The sequence below is a fragment of the Rhodnius prolixus genome, unplaced genomic scaffold (genome assembly GCF_049639745.1).
Source record: "Rhodnius prolixus isolate KJV_2025 unplaced genomic scaffold, Rpr scaffold_7, whole genome shotgun sequence".
Taxonomy (NCBI): Eukaryota; Metazoa; Arthropoda; class Insecta; order Hemiptera; family Reduviidae; genus Rhodnius; species Rhodnius prolixus.
This window is the reverse complement of record NW_027411582.1, coordinates 6,908,897-6,929,685: the sequence shown is the minus strand read 5'-3', so window position 1 is coordinate 6,929,685 and position 20,789 is coordinate 6,908,897. Positions and strand designations below refer to the sequence as shown.

General features: G+C 34.1%; 1 protein-coding gene across 10 annotated transcripts in view; it reads left to right on the top strand.

Annotated features, from left to right (window-relative positions):
- The window catches only part of LOC141446851 (rho guanine nucleotide exchange factor 10-like), a 518,303-nt gene that overhangs the window by 485,110 nt on the left and 12,404 nt on the right, over positions 1 to 20,789 (top strand). For 8 of the 10 annotated variants that reach the window (XM_074113739.1, XM_074113735.1, XM_074113736.1 and 5 more), the window contains 2 exons: positions 17,982 to 18,087; positions 19,143 to 19,329. In XM_074113739.1, the coding sequence (XP_073969840.1) occupies positions 17,982 to 18,087; positions 19,143 to 19,329 (293 nt within the window). Of the gene's footprint in view, positions 1 to 14,765; positions 14,899 to 17,663; positions 17,874 to 17,981; positions 18,088 to 19,142; positions 19,330 to 20,789 lie in introns of those variants that run through there. The other 2 variants (XM_074113744.1, XM_074113743.1) reach the window with 2 other exon arrangements.

The following is a 20,789-nucleotide window of genomic DNA, read 5'->3' as shown; positions in this document are numbered from 1 at the left end:
TAGCTAAGCTTTTCAAGCTGCAGAGCTTAAGTTTTGTATAACTAACTATTATTATTGTTATTTTAGAACTGTGTGGGTGGAACTTCCATCTCTGATTCGGACATACTGTTGTCTGGCGTTTGACTTAACTAATTTAAATTATAAAATACTGACGTTACCTTATTATAACTTATCTATTTTGTATTTTGTTTTTGTATTTTAATTTATAATGATCTATGAGCTCAACCTTTTTTTGAGTATTGTATTGAGAAACACACATCATCTTGTTGATTTCGATTTCTTTAGATCAATTGTCACAGTTGACTGTATTACGACATGCGTGGTTGATGTTCACTTAGTGAAGTACAATTCTATTTAACGGGCTTCTTTTGAATATTGGACACGCACGTTTAGTTAGTGTCTTGTACTTCCGTTTTAATGGATCTTTAATGTAAAGTTGACGAATGTCTCATGGCTATCTCTTCCGGCTCTATAATCTCTAATCAAGAATGATTTATAAGTTAACTGGGCAGACTCGGATCTTCTTGGCTGATTTCATCGTAAGTTCAGAGATCGATTTAAGTGGTTATTGTGAATATGACTTCCTCTTTGAATCGTTTCAACTCTTAATCTTATTATATCCGGAGTATATTTTGTAACAAGAACAGGCCTGAGACAAGAACAGCCCGACTTTGCTCTCATTCTTTCTAAATAGAAGTTGCTCTGGCCATGTTACGCGTAAGAATTCCGGAGATAACATTTTTAGTTCAGACAACCGTCTGACGCAGCATCTTTCTTGTTTATATGTACAACATGTCCACTGTAAGAGATATCTTGGTGAACCATATGCTAGCTTTCCTCCCCCTAATCATCCTTCCCAGATGTTCTGATGATGAATCCTGATGGCCAACTCTCAGCCAGGCGGCTATTATTCCTAGGAGATTGATTAGCCCTCTGGAAGCTTAAGCTTTACTACTTTTAAACAATGCGGTGGAAGTATTTGTGTTATTGATTTAACATATTATTTTTTCCTTTACAAAAAATTATTTGGCATTTATGATTGTCATAGTTGATTATTAGGAAAGCCTGCTATCAAAAAATTGCAACCAGTTTAGATTTACATCGTTTACCATAAGGCCGACATTACTGCAATGAACCGGAAAATAGCTTTATAGACAAGCAGACTTGCCAACCTGTTGTCACAAGCCGGCGAGCTTGTGTTTCGCCGTGAATGTGTTATAGCCGCCTGATTAGGCTACAAGACTGCATTAGATTAATATTCAAAATGAAAGCTCTGAGCAGTTATGGATTGTCTCAAGCTATAAATAATATCTTTACCCCTCCCCTCCCCCCAAAAAAAACTAAGATAACCAGCTCTAGTAGAAACTTTTTGTTTCTCGCTGTCTCAAATATTTTCTGCCCAGATAAACACTGAAATCTCTCTTTTCTTTTATAGCAGCATCTCGTATTACATTAGAATATCTTGTTTTCTACTCACCGGATATCGCGGCAGCTTCGTTGATGTTTTATTATTATTTTTTTTTTATTGTAATCCACCTTCCTTAAAAATAGGTTTTATTGAAGTTCAGATTAAATTACCTTCCACAGGTTTATTTTATTGAAGTATCATTTTAAGATTGCAACGATTAGATTTATAGCTTCGCTAATTTTTTTTGCGTTTTTTTTTTTTTAATTTTCAAAACCTTGGGCTTTACTTAGACCCGAAGACTTTCTTGGAACCCCCACACTAGACTTGAAAGAACAGAACTAAACAGACGCTATCGACTATTTAAAAGACTCTTAGACGATAGATCAAAACTCTCTCTGGACAACAAAAAGACTGATTTATACTTCTATTTTGAAAACCCATCTGGGCGTATGGAATAGAGCTGTGGGGTTCAACCAAACGCTCCAATCTCCAAAGGATTCAATCTCTACAATCTAAAATACTTGGAACTATTGTAAACGCTCCATTTTATGTCGCCCAACCTAGGACTATACACACTGACCTTAACCATTCCTTTTATCGCCGAAGTCGCTGAAAACACGATACAGAAAACTCCACTTCAACCTGCAATCTCATATAAATTCTCTAGCACAAAAATCTTTCTTCTAGAACTCTTTCTGATAACCCGGGGACAAGACGCCTTAAGAGACAGTGTGGCCTCGTGATCTCCTCTCAAGTGAAGAGAGCGACTAAATAGCCTATTTTGGAGTGTTACCGCTGGGTAACTTCTCCACTCGTATTCTTCTGTTATTTGTTCTTACTGTTATCACTGTTACTTATAGCGCCAACGCGCTGATTGTAGCCAAAAAAATTTTTTTAAAGATTTTACAGCAGTAATTCATCCATTTTGGGCTCCACTGTGACAAAATAACTTTTTCTTTTTTTTTAACTATGAAAATAAGAAAAGCTTTTTGTTCAGATTTTACTCTTTGGATAATTTTCACCTTTTCCAGTTTACCTAATTATTCTCAGTTTTTTTAAATTTTCGCTCAATGTACGGATGTAGATCTGTTACATATATTGTATATAAAATAATAATCTGGAAAAGCTTCTCTAGTCGATTCTGAGGGAAGAATAGGTGTAGTTTTCCTTTAAAATGTGATTTCAAGTAGAATGAGTAGTTTCATTCTAGTCCTTCACCTTTCACCTTTGCAATATATCCAGAAAATGAGTTGAACAGTTGTGCCATTTTTCTCACAATTTTAAATAATAATAAATTTGATTGAAAAAAATTACAAGAATTCGATCAAACAGAAATGCGAATTCTTTATTTTTTTTTCACTTTATTAGTACATTAACAACTGCAACAAATGTTGCATCAAGTAAATTTGATGAAACTGGGATTAAGTTCTCATGAAAGTCGTGATAAGAGCAACAACCCATTGATGGAACTCTTTCTCGGTGGATATTACACTCATATCAATAGGTACCTAGCCCACTTCCGCTTCAAGCGAAGAGGAGGATTGTTTGGAAGGTTAGGAGAGGAGAGTTGTTGCACAAGAGGATTAAGATGGAGAGAGCTAGGAGGCTGTGAAAGTTGCGGTAGCGAGACTTTATTAGATCGGTTACAAAAGGGATGTGAAGGTCAGTGTGTATGGTAAGGTTAGAAATGTAGTATGGAGCATTCAGGATTTTCCTGTAGGATTTTAGACTGTGTAGTGTGCCTGCAGGCGTTTGGGAAATAAAAAAAATGCTAATTAAACTACAAAACTCGTGTAAGTAATTGGAAGTCTTATTATTGTTAATTATGAAAAGTAAAGGGATACTACTAGAATATTAACTTTCTTGAAGCCTTATGAGTTCCAAATTTGAAACCTTTTCGTCTATATCCGGTTTCCCATTTTAATTACCCAAGATTTTCCTCTAATCAAAACCTGCATAACATATTTTCCCACGCGCAATGTAAATGTAAACATGTTGAAATAACAATTCTTGTTTGGAAAACAAACTGTTTAATAAACTAATAATAATAGCTGGAAAGTGAGTTTAATTAGACAGTTCACTGCTTGGCAAACTTGGCGCTGATCTACTTTTCTTTCTGTTTGGAAAATTTAAGTAAAAGTACTTTTGAAATTTTCCTCTTTGTTATTTCCGGTAGAAACTTTAAAAAAAAAATTGACGATCTTTTACCTCCTCCCCCACTTACAGGAAACATAATGAACTAGTCGATTATATTTTAAATTTACATAGATGATCTAGGAGTGTCCCTTTTCTTTCCGGACAAGCGGTGAATCCGTGTAACAAGAAATAAGCAATTTAAATAAATAAACTGTTACATAATTGGTAGAAATATATTCATGATTTATAGGAGGCCCTATTCCGTCATTGTTAGATCCCTTCCTTTTAACTAAAGGGCTAGAGGAGACGGGACAACACCCGTACTAGTGGAAATAGTTTCAAAACTTTAATATTAATCTGTGATTGCGTCATCTTGTTTTGGGGGAGGTTAAAGCGCTGGTCAATTCCCCCTTCCCCTTCCAATGACGCTGTTTGAGATCATTTACTCAACAGCATCCTTGCAAAATTAGGCTGGAAACTTAGTGGAACGGCCAGCAAAGCGGCGAGATGATATTGGCTTCAAATCAAAGAGACCGACAAGCAACGAGCAAAGAATCGCGTGCACATAGTGAAGAGTTTAGTCACGTTTCTCCTTACGACGAAACAAGATGGAGGAATTGTTTCTATATGAAAATTCTTCCTTGAAAATTTGGTATTTACAGCAGCTTAGTAGCAGGAGGCTGCAGTGTTCCTTGATATAAACAGGACTAGACATGAACTTGGTGAATTCCATCACTTGTACCAAACAACTTCGGGAGCATCCTGGCAAGTTTCATACATATTTTCGAATGTCTATTCCAACATTTGATTACATACTAACCAGTGATGAAGGCATTTTAATCAAGAAAAGGACGAATTTCAATGTTAACCCCATTAATCCTGTCCCATTCCTTATCCAACACAAATCGGTTGTGATGTAGAGGATCCTATTGGTCCCACAGGAGGTTTCTTTAAAAAAACTACACCAATAAATGCAGCAATATCCATTTTAACCTTTAAAAATTGAGCGCGATGCGAGCGAAGAAATCAAACATGTCACAACACGTTGCTCTACTCTCTCTATAGATAGCGTTGCTCTATCTTCGCTTTGCTTGCCACTCCACTATGTTTCCAGCCTTAAAGTATCTGGCAAAACCTCAGAATCTGGGATAGCAAAGTATGTTTATTTATTTAGGCGCTTGAACATCTGGAAATTGTTCCCATGTTACAGATAACATTGTCCATGAGATGTAAAAAGCTCCTATCTAATCTAAGGACTACTAGCTGGTTTTGAACTCCAGGGAGCTCTTCTTCTTTCCAGGAGCCTTAATGTCCAGTGTTTGGTAGAGTTGTCTGTAACGAGAGAACACTGCCCAAAAGCTTCAGGAGGCAATGACCTGGAGATGTTTAATTGAAAGCCCTAGACCAGGCTCTTCCGATGAACCGGTTTAGATTTGCGAAAAAAAGAAACCGGAACACCCCCTCTTGGACACCCAAAAGGGAGTTTTAAATCATGAAAGGGGGAGTGAACAAATCTGCTGTGAAATGGCAGAACCAGCGAAATGATTTAGTACAGACAGGATGATGGAATAAGCCAAGCACCAGCTAACACAGAATGTGTGCTTTAGTTACTTACACACCAAAGACCTGCTGGAACGATCTGCAGAGGCTCCAGCGGTCGGTGTGCACTAAGTAATATCTCCTTCAAAGGTCATACTCCAGCCCGTTCGGGGTGACCAAACGTATTATTATATTGCCCGCCTTTAGTGAATAGACACGCGGCGTTGTTGGGCTCGGGTGAAGAGTCCCTTAGGCGATCTAAAGACCACCGCTCTCTTTCCATCTTTTCTATCCTCTTCTTTTATCTATCTCTCTCTGTTCAGCCTTTTAAAAACCTTAACATCTCGCGTTTGTCTATAATCTAAAATCAATCACAAATCAATTTTCAGACGGCTCAAATCGCCTCACTAGGCGGGACTATAATAAACGATTGATTCCACTTTCTTATTTCCCTCTCTCCTTTAACTTCCATCTGCCTCTCTCCTCCCTCCCACTTGCTGTAATTTAATTTATTTATTTTTTTAATTTTTAAAGCAAACAGCTTTTACCTTGAAAAAGCTGAAGTTACTTTTTCTTTTCTTTTCCACTGTAACTATTTATTTTTTTTATCTTGCCCTTTTGAACTTACCTGGTCAAAAGAAATAAATTATTTAAATCATTCTAAAGGTATATTAATTTAATTATTTACAATTAGAGTATGGGATTCGCCCTCTCTAGAGTTGTCCTTGTTCTACTTACCGAGTATCTGTTACTTACATCACACTTAATGAACTAATTCTTATTCAAAGGAGTTTTGCTGAAAAATATGCGCTTGCGGTGATCCTAACAGTAATCGCAATAGTTTACAGCCCCTGCAAGGTTATCTTTGGAACGTTTCTATTGGAAATATAGTTTGTTCAGCAATGTTGGATTAATATCATTGATTTTATCCGTTGCAATACGTTTGCTTATCGCTGACCGGTTTAGGGGACTTACATCCACCATCCATGCGAGACGGAAACATTAGAGAAGTCAAAATCTCTAAGTAAGATGCCTCTGAGAATGGCTGAAATACCGAAACCGGTCAAGGATACAATAAATGTGCATCCTACAATGGATAAAATCAAAAGATATGTGCAGGTAGGGCTAATTCCTCAAGTTCTTAACTTTTTCTAAAGAAATATTACTTTCATTGTGGTTTTTGGGTACCTAGGACGCCATACTTCCTTCATTAGTATCATTTTACTATCGTAATTTTGAAATCAACAGGTTTTTTTTAAGTAAACATTTCAAAATCTCAAGAAAATTTAATTATTTAAAAAAAAAAGTAAAAAAAAATTATTTTAAGTGATCACAACAGATTTTGTATATTGTAAAAATGTTAAAACTTATCAGTAAAAAAAAAAATAAAACATAATTTTGATCAAATCTGTATCGATTGTTTTGGCAGTGATGTACATGTATCGATGGTTATCAAAACAGCTGGTAGTAACCTTCTCCACTTAGTTGAGAACTTTAGGTCGGTTCGTGCTTATTCGTTTTGTAAGGTTGAAATTCATTTTCTTTCACAAAAATTCTAATGTATTTAGTATTGAAAATGTTTAAATGTGCAAAATCTAATTGATGTCATTGCAAGGAATAGAAATTCTAGAAATTGAGGATTGAAAATAACTTACTTTTACCAATTTTCACAGTAAGCTTATTTCTTTATATATGTTAGGCTTTTATTTATGATTAAATAATGTTTGTGTTGCATGTGAAACAGTTTACCTTGTTTATTTTTATCTATAGTATGACGTGCATGCATGAGGTCATTATGAAATACGTTTTTGCATTTAAATTATTAAATTCTTGCCCCATCTAGTGTCTATTCGTCACAAATTATTAATAATATTTTCTTTTATTCCACTTTATTTTAGAAATACTTTCAAGTATAAGGACAACAGCTTTTTGTTAAAATTAATGACCAAAAAAAAAGGCCTAATTTTCTTTTAAAATTCCAGGTTATTGCAAATTATGTGGTGTCTAAACTTGTAATTATACACTGTAGAAAGTGAACACGCCTGCCATCTGTTGAGTAAACGTGTAACTATTTGATTTTTTTAGTCTCAACTCTTATTAACAATTCTTATTAAATAATTTTATTATGGAAAAATAGTGTTATTTTCATTTTAACTTTGTTCTTTATGCACTTTTGTGTTTATATTCTTTATTTCGTCAAATTATTTACTTGAAATCATTAAAGGTTAAACGTGAAATTTATTTTTGTAACAAGAATTTCTTGAAAAACTATGTTTTTTGAGTTGCAACTTTTTCTTAGTAACTATTTACCAATAGTTTTGATCTTTGAAATTTATTGTTTTTAAAGAAATTACCTTTACTTTTCTTCAGTTTCATTTTACAATGTCTTTAATGGAATAAGATGGTAATAAACATAGTATTTCAGAACAAATTCTGAAAATCTGTCTGTGTGACAGAAAGGAAACAAAGTGGACTTTTTTAGATTTTAGATAAGTTTATAATATATAAATTTAAATACTAGAGCTCCGTAACTTTATATATACACTCTCATACATAATAATAGCAACAAACTAATCGGCCATTGTTATTGTTCTTACTGTAATAAGCACTGAATATTAAATGAACAAGATTCTTAAAAGCACGTACTGTTACTGAAATAAACATAACAGTACAATAGCTTACTCTGTATGTGCTTATACATAAATTTGAAACTGGCTTTCATTATTTATTTGAAAACGTATTTATTTGTGTGCTGTTATTATTTATTTTATTAGACCCAGTGGAGCTTTAAAGTACTTTTTCTTAATAAGATACTTCTGGGATTAGAGATTCCAAATCTATTGAATGAGAAGAATCACATACTTTTACCGCACATAATTACTTTTTAACAAAATATTTAAAAGTATTTCTTAAACATAAGTTAAAATAAAACCATGTGCATGATTTTTTTTTTTATGCTACTAAAAAACTGTATATGAAAAATGTTCTTTCAAAAATGTTAGTAAAGAAGAAGAATATTAAGTTGTTAAGCAGTTCATTGTATTGTGAGAGTTAGAATTAATGTTGGGAATAAGCTGTATTGTTATTGAAACAGAAACTACTGCAACTGAAATAGGCAATAATTAATCTAAATTAGACTGCAATTAGTGGACAGGCGGTGTCTTAACTTTATGATAGGAATTTTTTTCTATTTTTAATAATTTTTTTGATGTCTAAAATATCATTGTTTTTAGTCCAAATAATTTAGTGTAGAACATTGACTTTCAAGAAACTCTATAATTAAAAGTGAAATTAATAATTTTCTCTTACTCCTTTACGTGGAAGTATTGTGATCTAAAGAATTAATAGTCGAAGATAATGTAAACTTTAGGTTTTTTTTGGTACTGTTGTACGTTTCAGGGGCAAAGGTTTGTTTTTTTTTTGGACCTAAATTCGCCCAAAACGGTTTTGGGTTTTAATCTTAATCTTAATATCTTAATAAATCGTGCTACGTCCATCTCATTATACAGTAGGCTTAGCTCCTGATTTGATCGCAGTCTCCACGACTCTCCCTCTTTAACAAACCCGAAGATCCTTCTGAGAATCTTTCTCTCGAACCTTAGCAAACTTTGCTCATCACTTTTGGTAAGAGTCCAGCATTCCGAAGCATAGGTCAACACAGGACGGATAAGTGTCTTGTATATCCTTATCTTGGAAGTGCGTGATATTAGCCTACTACTCATATATTTATGTAAACCAAAAAAAGCACCTATTAGCCGCAACAATTCTTCTTTTTATTTCGGACTGGATGTTATTGTTGCGATCTACCTGGCTTCCAAGATACACAAAACTATCCACTCCTTCAAAAGTGTGTCCTGCTACTGTAATTTGATTAACTAGCTCAGTCTCGGTACACATATATTTTGTTTTTTCTTCATTAACTCTCAGTCCCTATATCACGAGCAGCTTTCTCCAAACTTATGAATGCTTCTTTGACTGCACTGAAGGATCTACCTATCAAATCTATATCATCTGCGTACGCAAGTAGTTGTACGCTTTTATTGAAAACAGTGCCTTCAAGCTGGATATTTGCTCTGCGCACTGCTCCGTCCAGTGCAAGATTGAATAAGAGACATGCCCAGACCGTCGCCTTGTCGGACTCCTCGCTCAGTATTTATTAAGATTGGCAGGCTTAGATGGGCTGGTCATGTCGTCCGAATGGGCGGAGACGAAACCCCTAAAAAAGTGCTTGAGGCACAGATGTTTGATAAGAGAAGAGTAGGCAGGCCTAAAATGAGTTGGATAAGATGGTGTGGCTAATGATGCGAGGTCCCTGCTGGGAGTAAGAAATTGGAAATTGGCAGCGCAAAATAGAGAGGACTGGCGCACAATGTTGAAGGAGGCCGAGACCCACATTGGGTTGTAGCGCCATGGAAGAAGAAGAAGGTTTTGGGTTTTGTTTTTTTTTCTTCTGGTTTATGGTTTTGCAATACAGGGTTTAAAGTCTCTTCTATCACAGTCTCCCTAGGGATGGGCTCAATCAACTATCTACTTCGAAACACTCTGTTCATTTTAACATTAAACATAAGGCCAGATTTAGTCATGGACATGTGCACTTGGCCTAGTTTGGGTCAATGGACCGCAGATTGAAAGACAAATCATTTGGTTGTTTACTCTAGATTTTTTTTTTTTTGTAAAAATTTCCCACGTTTGCAATAATTTTAGACAAATTAGAGAAAGTAAAATGAATAAATAATAATTTTGTTTCTCCACTCGTATTATGTTTACTAAAGTTTCATAAACCAATCCATTTGTTCAATAATTTTCTTGTTAATATTATTTCATACTAACAATAACAACCATTATTATTTTCAATTCTTTTTTGTTGTTTATTTCAAAGAGAACTTCGAGTTCTTTTTTATGTTATGACAGCTTTAACAATACAAGTTTGTATAGTGTGTCGGTGAATATGGTCTCAAATTTAATATGTTTAACCTTATACCTGCGCGTATACAGCTGTTCCTATTGTGGTAATAGTAGAAAGTAAAGTTTTTTGAGTACTTCTCAAGCTGTGGGAGAGGCTAACAGGTAAAAGTAGGATCTAGTTTTCAGAGAAGAAGGATTGAACAATGTGCAGTTTTTCAAAATAATGCCCTGAGGCCCCGGCTTAGGAAAATAACTGATCTTTTTTTTTAAAAAAAGCTCCTTGTCTGCTTTATAATTTTTTTTTTTTTTCAAGAAGCATTACTCTTTGCTGCAGCTTATTTTTAGTTAAGCCCCCCCATACTCTTTACATTATTGAAATAATAATAATAATAATAAATGCTATTGTAGTTTAATAAAACAGCTGAAGGCTTCGAAAGAAAGGGGAAGATCTGTTCACTAACACTCACACGACCTGCTTTTATCTCAGTCCTCTAAAGTTCTAACTTAATATTCAATTATTGCCAACTTTTATTGCAGTTTACATAAAAAATTATTTGATTCACTTCACGGATTTTCTTCACAATAGGTATTTTGTTTATTTACTTAATTCCTGTTAGTATTGTATGGTCGCACAGTTCACTTAAATGGCATTTAAGACGAAAGTGTGTCTTCTAATGTACTGTCAATCAGAAGTGTCATTTAAAAAAAAATAGTTTCCGGTTTATATATATATATATATACACATAAACTGAAAGGATCATGCGCAACATCGATGATTATATCCGTCGTAGTGCGCATCCCTTTTTCTGATTTCGTCCGGTTTTCCTATTTCCGTGTATCAATCTCATTTTAGATCGTACATAGGCTTTAAATGATACTTCAGAAACGTCTTTAATCGAATTTATGCAATTGAGAACCTAATTTTAAAGAAAATCCGTGTAGATATAGTACTTCCGTTTAAATATTACAATTCATTCTGACTCATTTTCTAAAAGCAACTTTTTTTCGAATTCAGAGAGGTGTCCACTAAAGCGGATATTTTTTAGGTGAAATTTTCTATATCGATAGTTTTATTTTAAAAGTTTGAGGAGGAAATAAGGATAGGTTATGGGATATTGCGCGCCTAGTATTTACGTCAGTTTGACGTCATAGTAGTTTTTATTTTATTTTGAGTCATTTAGCTTTTAATAATAGTAACAGTGTAGAAAACTTCTATAAAGTTGTTTAGAAAACCTAACTACAACCATTTGGCCAAGTTGATGGTACACAGCTGAAGTACTAAACGAAGAAGTACGGGGCAGGAAATGATATTATACAGATAGATGAAGTAGAAAAAGAAAAGGTACACCCTGGGAGTTCATTGGATGAAGTTTTTATTTCTATTTTTTTCCAAACGGATAAGCGATCGATCTGTGTATACTACCAGCGACATTAATACAAGCGGATTAGATTTGACATATCGCTAGGGGGACACGGTCCACTGGACAGAGCAGAGCCCACGGGGGGGAGGAGAATTCGGTTCAATTTCACGCTCATTTAACGACAACCTCTTTACACGGAGACATTTAAAGACTAAGTGGGAGCGATATGATGAAGAAATACTCGGGAACTTGTTTTTCCTTTTTCTTTTCTCTGTTGAGTGGGTGGGGGTAGTTTTGTGTTGGACAGCATCAGGAGGGGGGACAAATTGTGTGTATAAAAGTGAGATAAATCGAGAACGTAGAAGACAAATCGATTTTCCCAGTAACTTGGTTAATAAAAGCGTGATGACGCAACTATTAAAGACTGTTACGCTAAGGTTCTTATCTTAAATATAAAATTTGATCTCACTCTAACTAAATTCCCAAGCTTCTAACTAAATTCTTAACTAACATTAATCAACAATTGCATGTTAGGGGAGAAGGGGCACATTTGAACAGAATTTACATTTTCTGTTACAGAGTGCACAGAATCGTATTATTGAACCATTTTATTTTGTTTTCTACAACTTTCAAGTCTTAACTGATCTATATCAATAAACAGTTGGTATTTTACATACATGTCTATATTTTTTAAATTTAAAAATGTGTCAAATGTTAATATCTGCCCCACTGGTGGGGTAGCTTTGAACCCAATATAAAATAGAAAGAAATGATATTACTTTACTCTGAATCTACCTTCTATCAGTTATTTCTCTCACCACTACATAACTTTCTCTTTTAAACCACTGAAATCTAGTTCAAAAATCAAGAATGACTCAGTTCAGGGACCGTAGTTCCCGAAGTGTGATGGGTTTAGGAAGTTTGAACCAAAATATTCGGTTTGTTGCGCTTCTTAATGTAGGTTTGAACCACTTTCCCCTTCTCTGCGAATAAACCCCCCCCCCCAAAAAAAAAGTCACAAACTTGCAGGTTGGTAGGGTGGCACATTTTAACTGGTGATGTTGAGATGTGCCTCCCTCTCCTTCCATAAAAGAAAATATAATATCCAACACTTTTTGCAAGCAAATAGACTTTTGTAAATATTAGATTTAAAAATACGAATTCCAAATGTTAATATGGACTAACAATACTTACACCTTGTCCACTACAATCTTCACAATACACTTCCAAATTCTGCAACAAAAATTTTACTTCCACCTTACAAAATATAACATTCCTCAATTCTGACTTCTACAAACAATGAAAACGAAGGGGAAACTCTGTCAATTATACATCAGGTCTACCACCACAACTATGGAGAAAATTACCAATCATAAATGTTTTAAATATTTGGCGAGAAATTAAAAACTGTTCAAAGGTGGCCCCTCTCCCCTACATCAAAATGTCTCAGAAGAAAAGCTCTTTATGTTTTTAATGTTTGTATTCAGGATACAGGAAATTATAAAACGTATTTCAAATAAAAATATTCTATTAAGGACATTTATGTTGGGGTTTCCATTTAGTACAATATTCGGACTTAACACTTACTTTCATTACTAGTATTACTTTCAATCAAGTTCTTTTTAAAAAACTTCAGAAATTGCTTGTTTTAATTGCTTCGGTTTTTCATTAAACAAGCAAGTGTAGTTTTCATTGAAGTACGCATGTGTGTTTCTTTAGTTGTACAATTAATCAAAATGAATGAACGTTTAGGTGGGAGATGTAGAGCATTGTAAGAAGAATTAAGAGGGGAAGCAGTTTGATATGAGTTGTTAAGTTGAAGTTGGGAAGATTTGTTGCTGTTGCTGTTGTTTTTGACAAAAGATTGGCGGCCGCGCGCAGCTTGAGAGAGAGAACTACGCTAATGCCCTTGCTTGTTGTAAAGAGCTTTGTAATGAGACCGATGTAGTTTTAGTATACTTTAGCTTCACTGTAGTTAATTTGTAGTTGTAAGTGAGTGATGTGTAGATTAGTAGAAAGGTGGTCAGTCTACAAGGACTCTCTAGAACTTCTCCGCCGCCGCACAAAGGCGAAGCGCCCTCCTGTGTTCTCGAGAGTTCTAGATATGATGGCAGACAATTTGTTGTTGATAACACTCATCATTAACTAACACAAACACTGGCTTTAGGAGTTTTGTTTGTGCTTAATGTTTGTGTTCATTTATTTTCCTTCCATTTCTTTGATTAGAAGCACATCCTGTTTTGTTGCCTGCCATTTGTCTTCCGTTGCACATTCCAAATTTATTTTCTGCAAGTTGTAAATAAAAGGAAATGCGGAAATCAGGTAATATTTCTTTTACTTAGAAGAAAAATAAACTATTGTGAACGCTAACTCAGTTATCTTTTGCTTACAACTAGATTCTTATTTCATTCTTCTTTCAGACTTGTAATTTTTACTGAATAGAGAACCTTTTTTTCTTTTTAGAATTAGGTATGAGAAAAAGTGTACCTTAATTTGATGACGGAAGATGTTTTGCAGTACTTAGCAGAACGGAAGTTGATTTTCGCAAATCATTGTATTGTTTCCAAGGAATTTTTCACTTTTGCGGAGTATTGCTCTCAATTTGAACCTTATCCCAAAGTCAGAGTAGAATAGATTGGAGAAATAGGCTGAGCTACGAGTCTTCCACAAGACCATAGCTAAAGTTCTTCTTAAGACGCAAAATTCACAGGTAGAGACACAGGCCATAAAAAGAAGAAGGATTTTTGTTTTTGTACCTGACAGAAACCCTAGTTTCTAGAAAACCCTAGGTTTTGTCCTTGTAAAGGTGTTTCCTGAACTGGGTTACCCTTTATCGAGAAGAAGTGCCTAATTTTTTTTTTCCTTTAAACCTAATTTAGCACTGTTTGGTTTATTAAGAATTCTTTCAATCCCTTTATGCTATTTTTTCTGAATGCTACAATATTATAATATGAGTTAGTATTCTAGGATGTAAATAATATTCTAAAAAGCATTTTCTTCCTTAGACCCTCATACATTCTAGGATCAGATTCGATTAGTAATTCTTGCCATGATTAAACTCGTAATTTATCCTTAACATTATAACAAACCTGTCACGTATTACAGAGCGGTTTATGTCGTGAATTATAAAAGTTTTTCAAACATTTAGCATTGCACTGTTCTCTTCATGCACACTGACGGCGCTTCTCCTGCATTTTTGTGTCTGTATTTAGAGAGGAAGCCAGTATTAGTCATATGTGATGTAATCATCTACTCTTCCATAAAACACAGCGTTGTATATTTAATTTTTGTGTGTGTGTGTGTTTTTAGTTTTGTGTTTATTCTGTTCTTCTATTGTGGTTCCACTGTAATTTATTTTAATGTAGTACAATATCTCCATCAGATTGCTCTCTGCACAAAATAAATAGTATATAGTGGAGAGCTGTGGCTTGTTTGAATAGTAAATGAAATGTTAAACTGCGTATAACCGCTGCGCAGACTTTAGTCCATGGAAATATACTCTTCTCAAGATGAGCAGGCTGCACGCTGCTGGTGTTATTCTACTAAAATGTCAGTTTATTTCCACTTTATTTCAAAACATTCTTGCTGTATGCAATAAATTTTCTCTTTATTAGTGAGAAAATATTCTTAGCGTGTAGAGTCTTTCAATTTTAAGAAATCAAATCGCATGAAATCGTATGTTGGAGTCAATTCGATGAAATTTTCCAGACTACATCCTCTTTTAAGCGCGCCTAAAGTAATAATGCCAAGTTTATTAGAACAGCAAGCAGATAAGAAATTTTATTTCGCCTTAAAAAGAGCTAGCGATGGCTACACATGGTAAAATAATGAATTGCATTTATTTAAGTAAGATTAGAACATATTTGGTAGTGAATCTAATGTTGATTTGTGTGTTTTCGTGAATAGTGCATCACCTTGCACTCTGCATTAATTTTTTTTTTTTTTTTTTAAATCTTGGCTAAGATTAATCACAGCACGTTGTCTAGGTTACATTACTGCACATACACTGGGCCAAAAAAGTCTGTGAACACTAACCTAAATTTTATTACTTTTATTATTATCTTATTAGAAACTTCTTTTATTTTCAAATGAAATATACTATTCGATAGAGAGAAACCAGAGTTTTTCATTTTATATTCAATCTTTTATTTTTGTTCAGCAGGAATATCACAATTAAATGTTTAACAAAACAACACCCCAAACGAATGCAAAAAAAGTCTGTGAACACTTTGCAGAAATAAATCATTGTTACACATTGTACGTGAATTATAAATTTTAAAAACTTGTAGGACCTCCTATGTTCCTAATCACTTCCAACAAACGAGCTTTCATCGATCCTAATAATTTTGTGGTCGTCAATGTTGGAATTTTATCCCACTCTTCTAAAATAGCGTTTTTTAGTTGTTCACGGTTTCTTATTCCTCGTTTATTTATTTCGCGGCTGATTTCATCCCACAAATGTTCTATTGGGTTAAGGTCTGGCATTTGTGGAGGGGTGTTTAGGCGCCAGAGTGTATTATTTAAAAGCCATTCCCGAGTTTTTGGTGCGGTATGTTTCGGGTCATTGTCTTGTTGGAAGACAAACGTTCCCTCCAACCCTAATTTTTTTGAATTTTCTTTTAAATTGCGTCTTAATATATCCACATACACATATTGGTCCATCATACCATTAATTAGATCTAACTTGCCCACTCCTTTAGCACTCATGCACCCCACACCAGAATGTTGCCTCCCCCATGCTTAAAAGTAGGCTTCATATTTTTCATTTTCATAGCTTCATTTCTTTTTTGCCACACTTTTTGTCGTCAATCAGACCCACATACATTGAATTTCGACTCATCTGAAAAGATTACGGTTTCCCAGAAACTAGAAGGCTTAGAAACATATTCTTTCGCGAAATCCAATCGGCGGTTACTATTTATTTTATTGATTAAAGGTTTTTTCCTCGGGACTCGACCGCAATAATCGTATTCATGTAATTTATTTCTAATTGTATGTGGTGTTACGCTTACACATAACCACTTGATAATTCTTGACTGATTTTTTGAGCGCTTGTCCTGGGTTCTTCTCGAACAGACTTCAGAATTTGCCGTTTATGAAAGGAATTAAGTTTTGGTGGCCGTCCACTGCGTGGCCTACTAATCACATTTCCGTACTTTTTAATTATATTATGCACCGTTGAAGGGTTTTTTTGAACTATCTTCCCTATTTCTCGAATACTTTTTCTTTCATTTCGCAACGTCACAATAAGTTCTCGAATTGGTCTGGGAACTTCCATATTAGTGGTTAAATATGAACTAATTAGATTATTTATTCACAAAACTGACTGTAGTGGTTTCTACAATACAATAGAGAACTTTGAAACTTTATTCAATCGTTTTTCTGTTTGTTATCTTAATGTTTTTACATATTTATACAGCTGTTCACAGACTTTTTTTGCATTCGTTTGGGGTGTTGTTTTGTTAAACATTTAATTGTGATATTCCTGCTGAACAAAAATAAAAGATTGAATATAAAATGAAAACTCTGGTTTCTCTCTATCGAATAGTATATCTCATTTGAAAATAAAAGAAGTTTCTAATAAGATAATAATAAAAGTAATAAAATTTAGGTTAGTGTTCACAGACTTTTTTGGCCCAGTGTACATGCACGCCTCTTCATCGTTCAGATTGCCTGATATTTATTTCAAGGTTCATGCCCAATACACAAAATAAATAAATGCATACATACTAATTTGATAAAACGTTGTTTATTAAGGAGTTTACATTTCGAATAGTATGTTACACAATGAAAAGGTTAAATAATCCTCGTTGCCGTCAAACATTTCCATGCAGTTATGTTACCTCCTCAGCATCACCAACCCTGGGCAAAGTGAATTATTTTATCATCTGTTGGTCCTACTTTTTAGTGTTTCCAATTGTGGTTATTGGAATCGTTTGTGTTTTGATTGATCAAAGAATCGAGAGTTACAGATAACTCGTTGCTACTTTACTATCAATTAGATTAATACAGTAAATTGTAAAAATTCCAAGTTCGAAACAAGTATATTAACAGGACTGCACTCGCATCTATATTCCCACAAAAATACAACCTGTTAATGTTATTTTCCCCTCCTCACTGACATGTTAAATTTAAAAAAAAATTAATCTAAGGTGCCCCCCACTCTTGCACCCAAAAACTTACATACGAATATTTATTTTAAGATTCAACGTTATATACATAAAATGGGAATTATCCACATCATGGCCGAATTCCTTAAAAATTTGTCATAATGCCAAACGGCGAATAAGAAGAAGTCCCGGCTTGCCACAGAATCATTCAGTAAAAACATTTCGACTAAATACGATGTTTACGAATTAAATTTTAAAAAACAAAACGAAAAAAAACGCGCCGATTCTAAATTTTTGTTATTGTTAATCGAATTAGAGAAACTCAACGCACAAATATTGCTATTCAAAATTTGCTTAATATGATTGTGCAAAATACAATTATGCATTGGTTGAGTTTTCTCTTGTTTTGGCAAGGTAACCTTATTTTAACCTTATTTATGTTTTTAACCTTTATTTATCCATTCTGTTTTTTTGGTTTCTTTATTTAGGTGTTTATTTTATTTATAATTATTTTGATTGCAGATGAACAGCGAAGTACTTCAGCTTCCTGGGATGAAAGTTCCCATGAACAGTCAAGAAGAAGCTCTTGTTCAGATGTGGATCTCTCTTCAGGAGATGAAGGAAACAAGTGAGTGAGTTCTAAGTAATTTTCCAGTTTTAGAAGTGATTATCAATGCATGTCCTGTGTGGGTGGAGGGATACCAGGAAAGAAAATTGTTTTTTTTTTTCTCTGGTTACAATATTGTTTCATCCGGATTTTTTAAGCTTTAGAACAAATCCTACTAGAAACGATCCTTAAAAAGTCGAATCAAGTCAATCAATCAGCATTACCATAGACTTGCTAGTTTTATCTTATAGGTCAAGTGTCGTGGTTAAAGGAGGCATGTGTTTTTTTTGTAATGGATCTCGTACCAGGTTTGTGATAAGAAACGCGCTTTCTTCTTTTGATAGAAAGTTTGGCGAGCGAAGAAATTTGGTTCTATTTCTTTGGTCGGAACAAAGTGATTTTTGTGAAAGAGCTCATGCTGACCGAATCGTTTGGACTGTTAAAACTTTTAGGTGGATTAAGCCCGAGTCTGGATTCTTAGACTTAGACTTGATTTGAGTTGCACCTACCATACTTTTATGTTGGTCGGGACTTGAAAATCCGTGATGCTCCACCTAATCCGCTATTCATCTTTGAATTGTGGCTGAGTTAATCGATAAATAATTAAGAAAATACCGTCGAGTCGTTGAATCCACCAGGTTATAATAAAATCGCAAATAATTGTTAATAAGTTTGGAGACATTCTTCAAAATCCTACTTTTACTTCTCAACAATGATCTTCTCCATTAATGTATCAACGAATCCTATTGAAAGATGTTTAAAGATGTATTAAATGGACCATTGAATTACAATCAATACATTGTAAACGTGTTATTGACTTCTTCCACTATTTTGGCAGCTTAAACAGTAAATAAATTGTTTCAATTTTTTATTTCTATTTGTACGCCCTTTATTTAAGCCAAAAATTATTTGTGTCCCGAAATGTCAAATTTGGCATTAGTCTAATTGATTTGGGCTATTTATTAAATAATTTTTTGCCAATACATGTAATAATTTATATGTATTAATTTTTTGAATTCTCTTATCAAGTCCGTACATCGGTGGGCAGGAATCTATAGTTTATTTTTAATGTTTAGATGTATCGACGGTAAAGGAAGAATGGGTTCTAAACGTTCTGTATGGCGAAAAACTTCGCCAGAACCAGGAGGAGGTGGTGGTGGTGGTGATTCTCCTCAAGGAAGAATCTTGAGGTGGTTCTCCATGAAGAAACAGACTTCCATGGAACAACAAGAACCTCGAGGAAAGATGCCGCTATTAAGAGAGGTTAGTTTATTTATTTACTCTAAAGTATGTAATTTATGCGATTAATATCAACACTGAATGCACAGTTCCTTCAATTATTCCTTAAAAAATTGGAACCCACCAGATTAGTGCAATAATAACTCAACTACATCTGCAAGTCTTCAATAACTGTCTACGATCAAGAGAACTTGTTAACATACGAATGCGCGACGTAATAGTCTTACAAAAATTTGGTGTATAAATAAATGCATAATGCATCTAATATATGTCGACAAAAAGCAGAACACAGTTAATAATAGATGACAACAAAATCCAAAGAGTTAAACTGTCAAATATTTGGTATTTGTCATATAAGGAATGCGACAAGTTAAAGAATCAAAAAAGGTAATTGATAAACATCTAGGTACAAACGTCATTTAACTCTTCGCTTAAGAAACTTGGATCTTTCAGATGGATTTGCAAAGAAAAACTGCTCTTGAATGTCCAAAGCTAACAGTAAGAATCGATTTAAAAAAAAAAAAAAATGGCGTTTCAAGAAATCTGCTGAAGAGAAGATTAAGGAAAACTCGGATGGTCATTGCCATTAATAAAAATGGAAAGCAGAATAATGGAGACTCTCTCAAGGATGAGAGGATAAGTGGTGACCTGAGTTGGACTCCTTGGATGCAGAAGATATAAATCTAGTTAGAGGATTAAGCTTCTAGTTGAGGAACTCCAAAACGTTGACAAGCTTATGGATATTTATAAATTGGATTTAGTTAAAAGTATCCGGATTCAGTAAGATAGATCTCTTCTTAAGATTTTTATTAATAACTCCTCGGCACTGTGAAGCCAGTTGGAAAACAGTTGCATCTTCCGCCTTAGGCTGGAAACATAGTGGAGCGGCGATGATAGCGAAGAGCGAAGCGGCGAAATCAAACACAAGTAAACATACCACTATAAGAATATTTTCTGACAAGAAACTGTAAATTCTTATAGTGGAGAGCAAAGCGAAGATAGAGCAACGCTATCTATAGAGAGTAGAGCAAAGCGTTATGACATGTTTGATTTCTTCGCTCTCATCGCGCTCAATTTGTAAAGGTTATTTTACAAAGGTTACGGATATTGATACATTTATTGGTTTAGTTTGTTTAAAGAAACCTCTGTGGGACCATAATATTTGCGAAGCTACAACAGTTTTTAACAATTAATAATTAATCGTTAAAATTAATTAACAATTAGTAGTTAATGGGAGAATTCAGGTAATTTACATTTAATTTGGTTCTCAATCCCCTAATGCTAACTTTCATCTAAATACTAGGCAAAATTAAATTACATTTTCACGTCCTACTACTTCTGATCAGAACGAATTCTCCAATCCTTCTTCTGTAGCGTCGTACTACTCCAGTTTTTCAGATGAATAACATTAATTTACGACTGATTTAATAATTATTAGTAATAATAAAGTGATTTAATAAAATTATTGTTTTTCTTTAATTGAC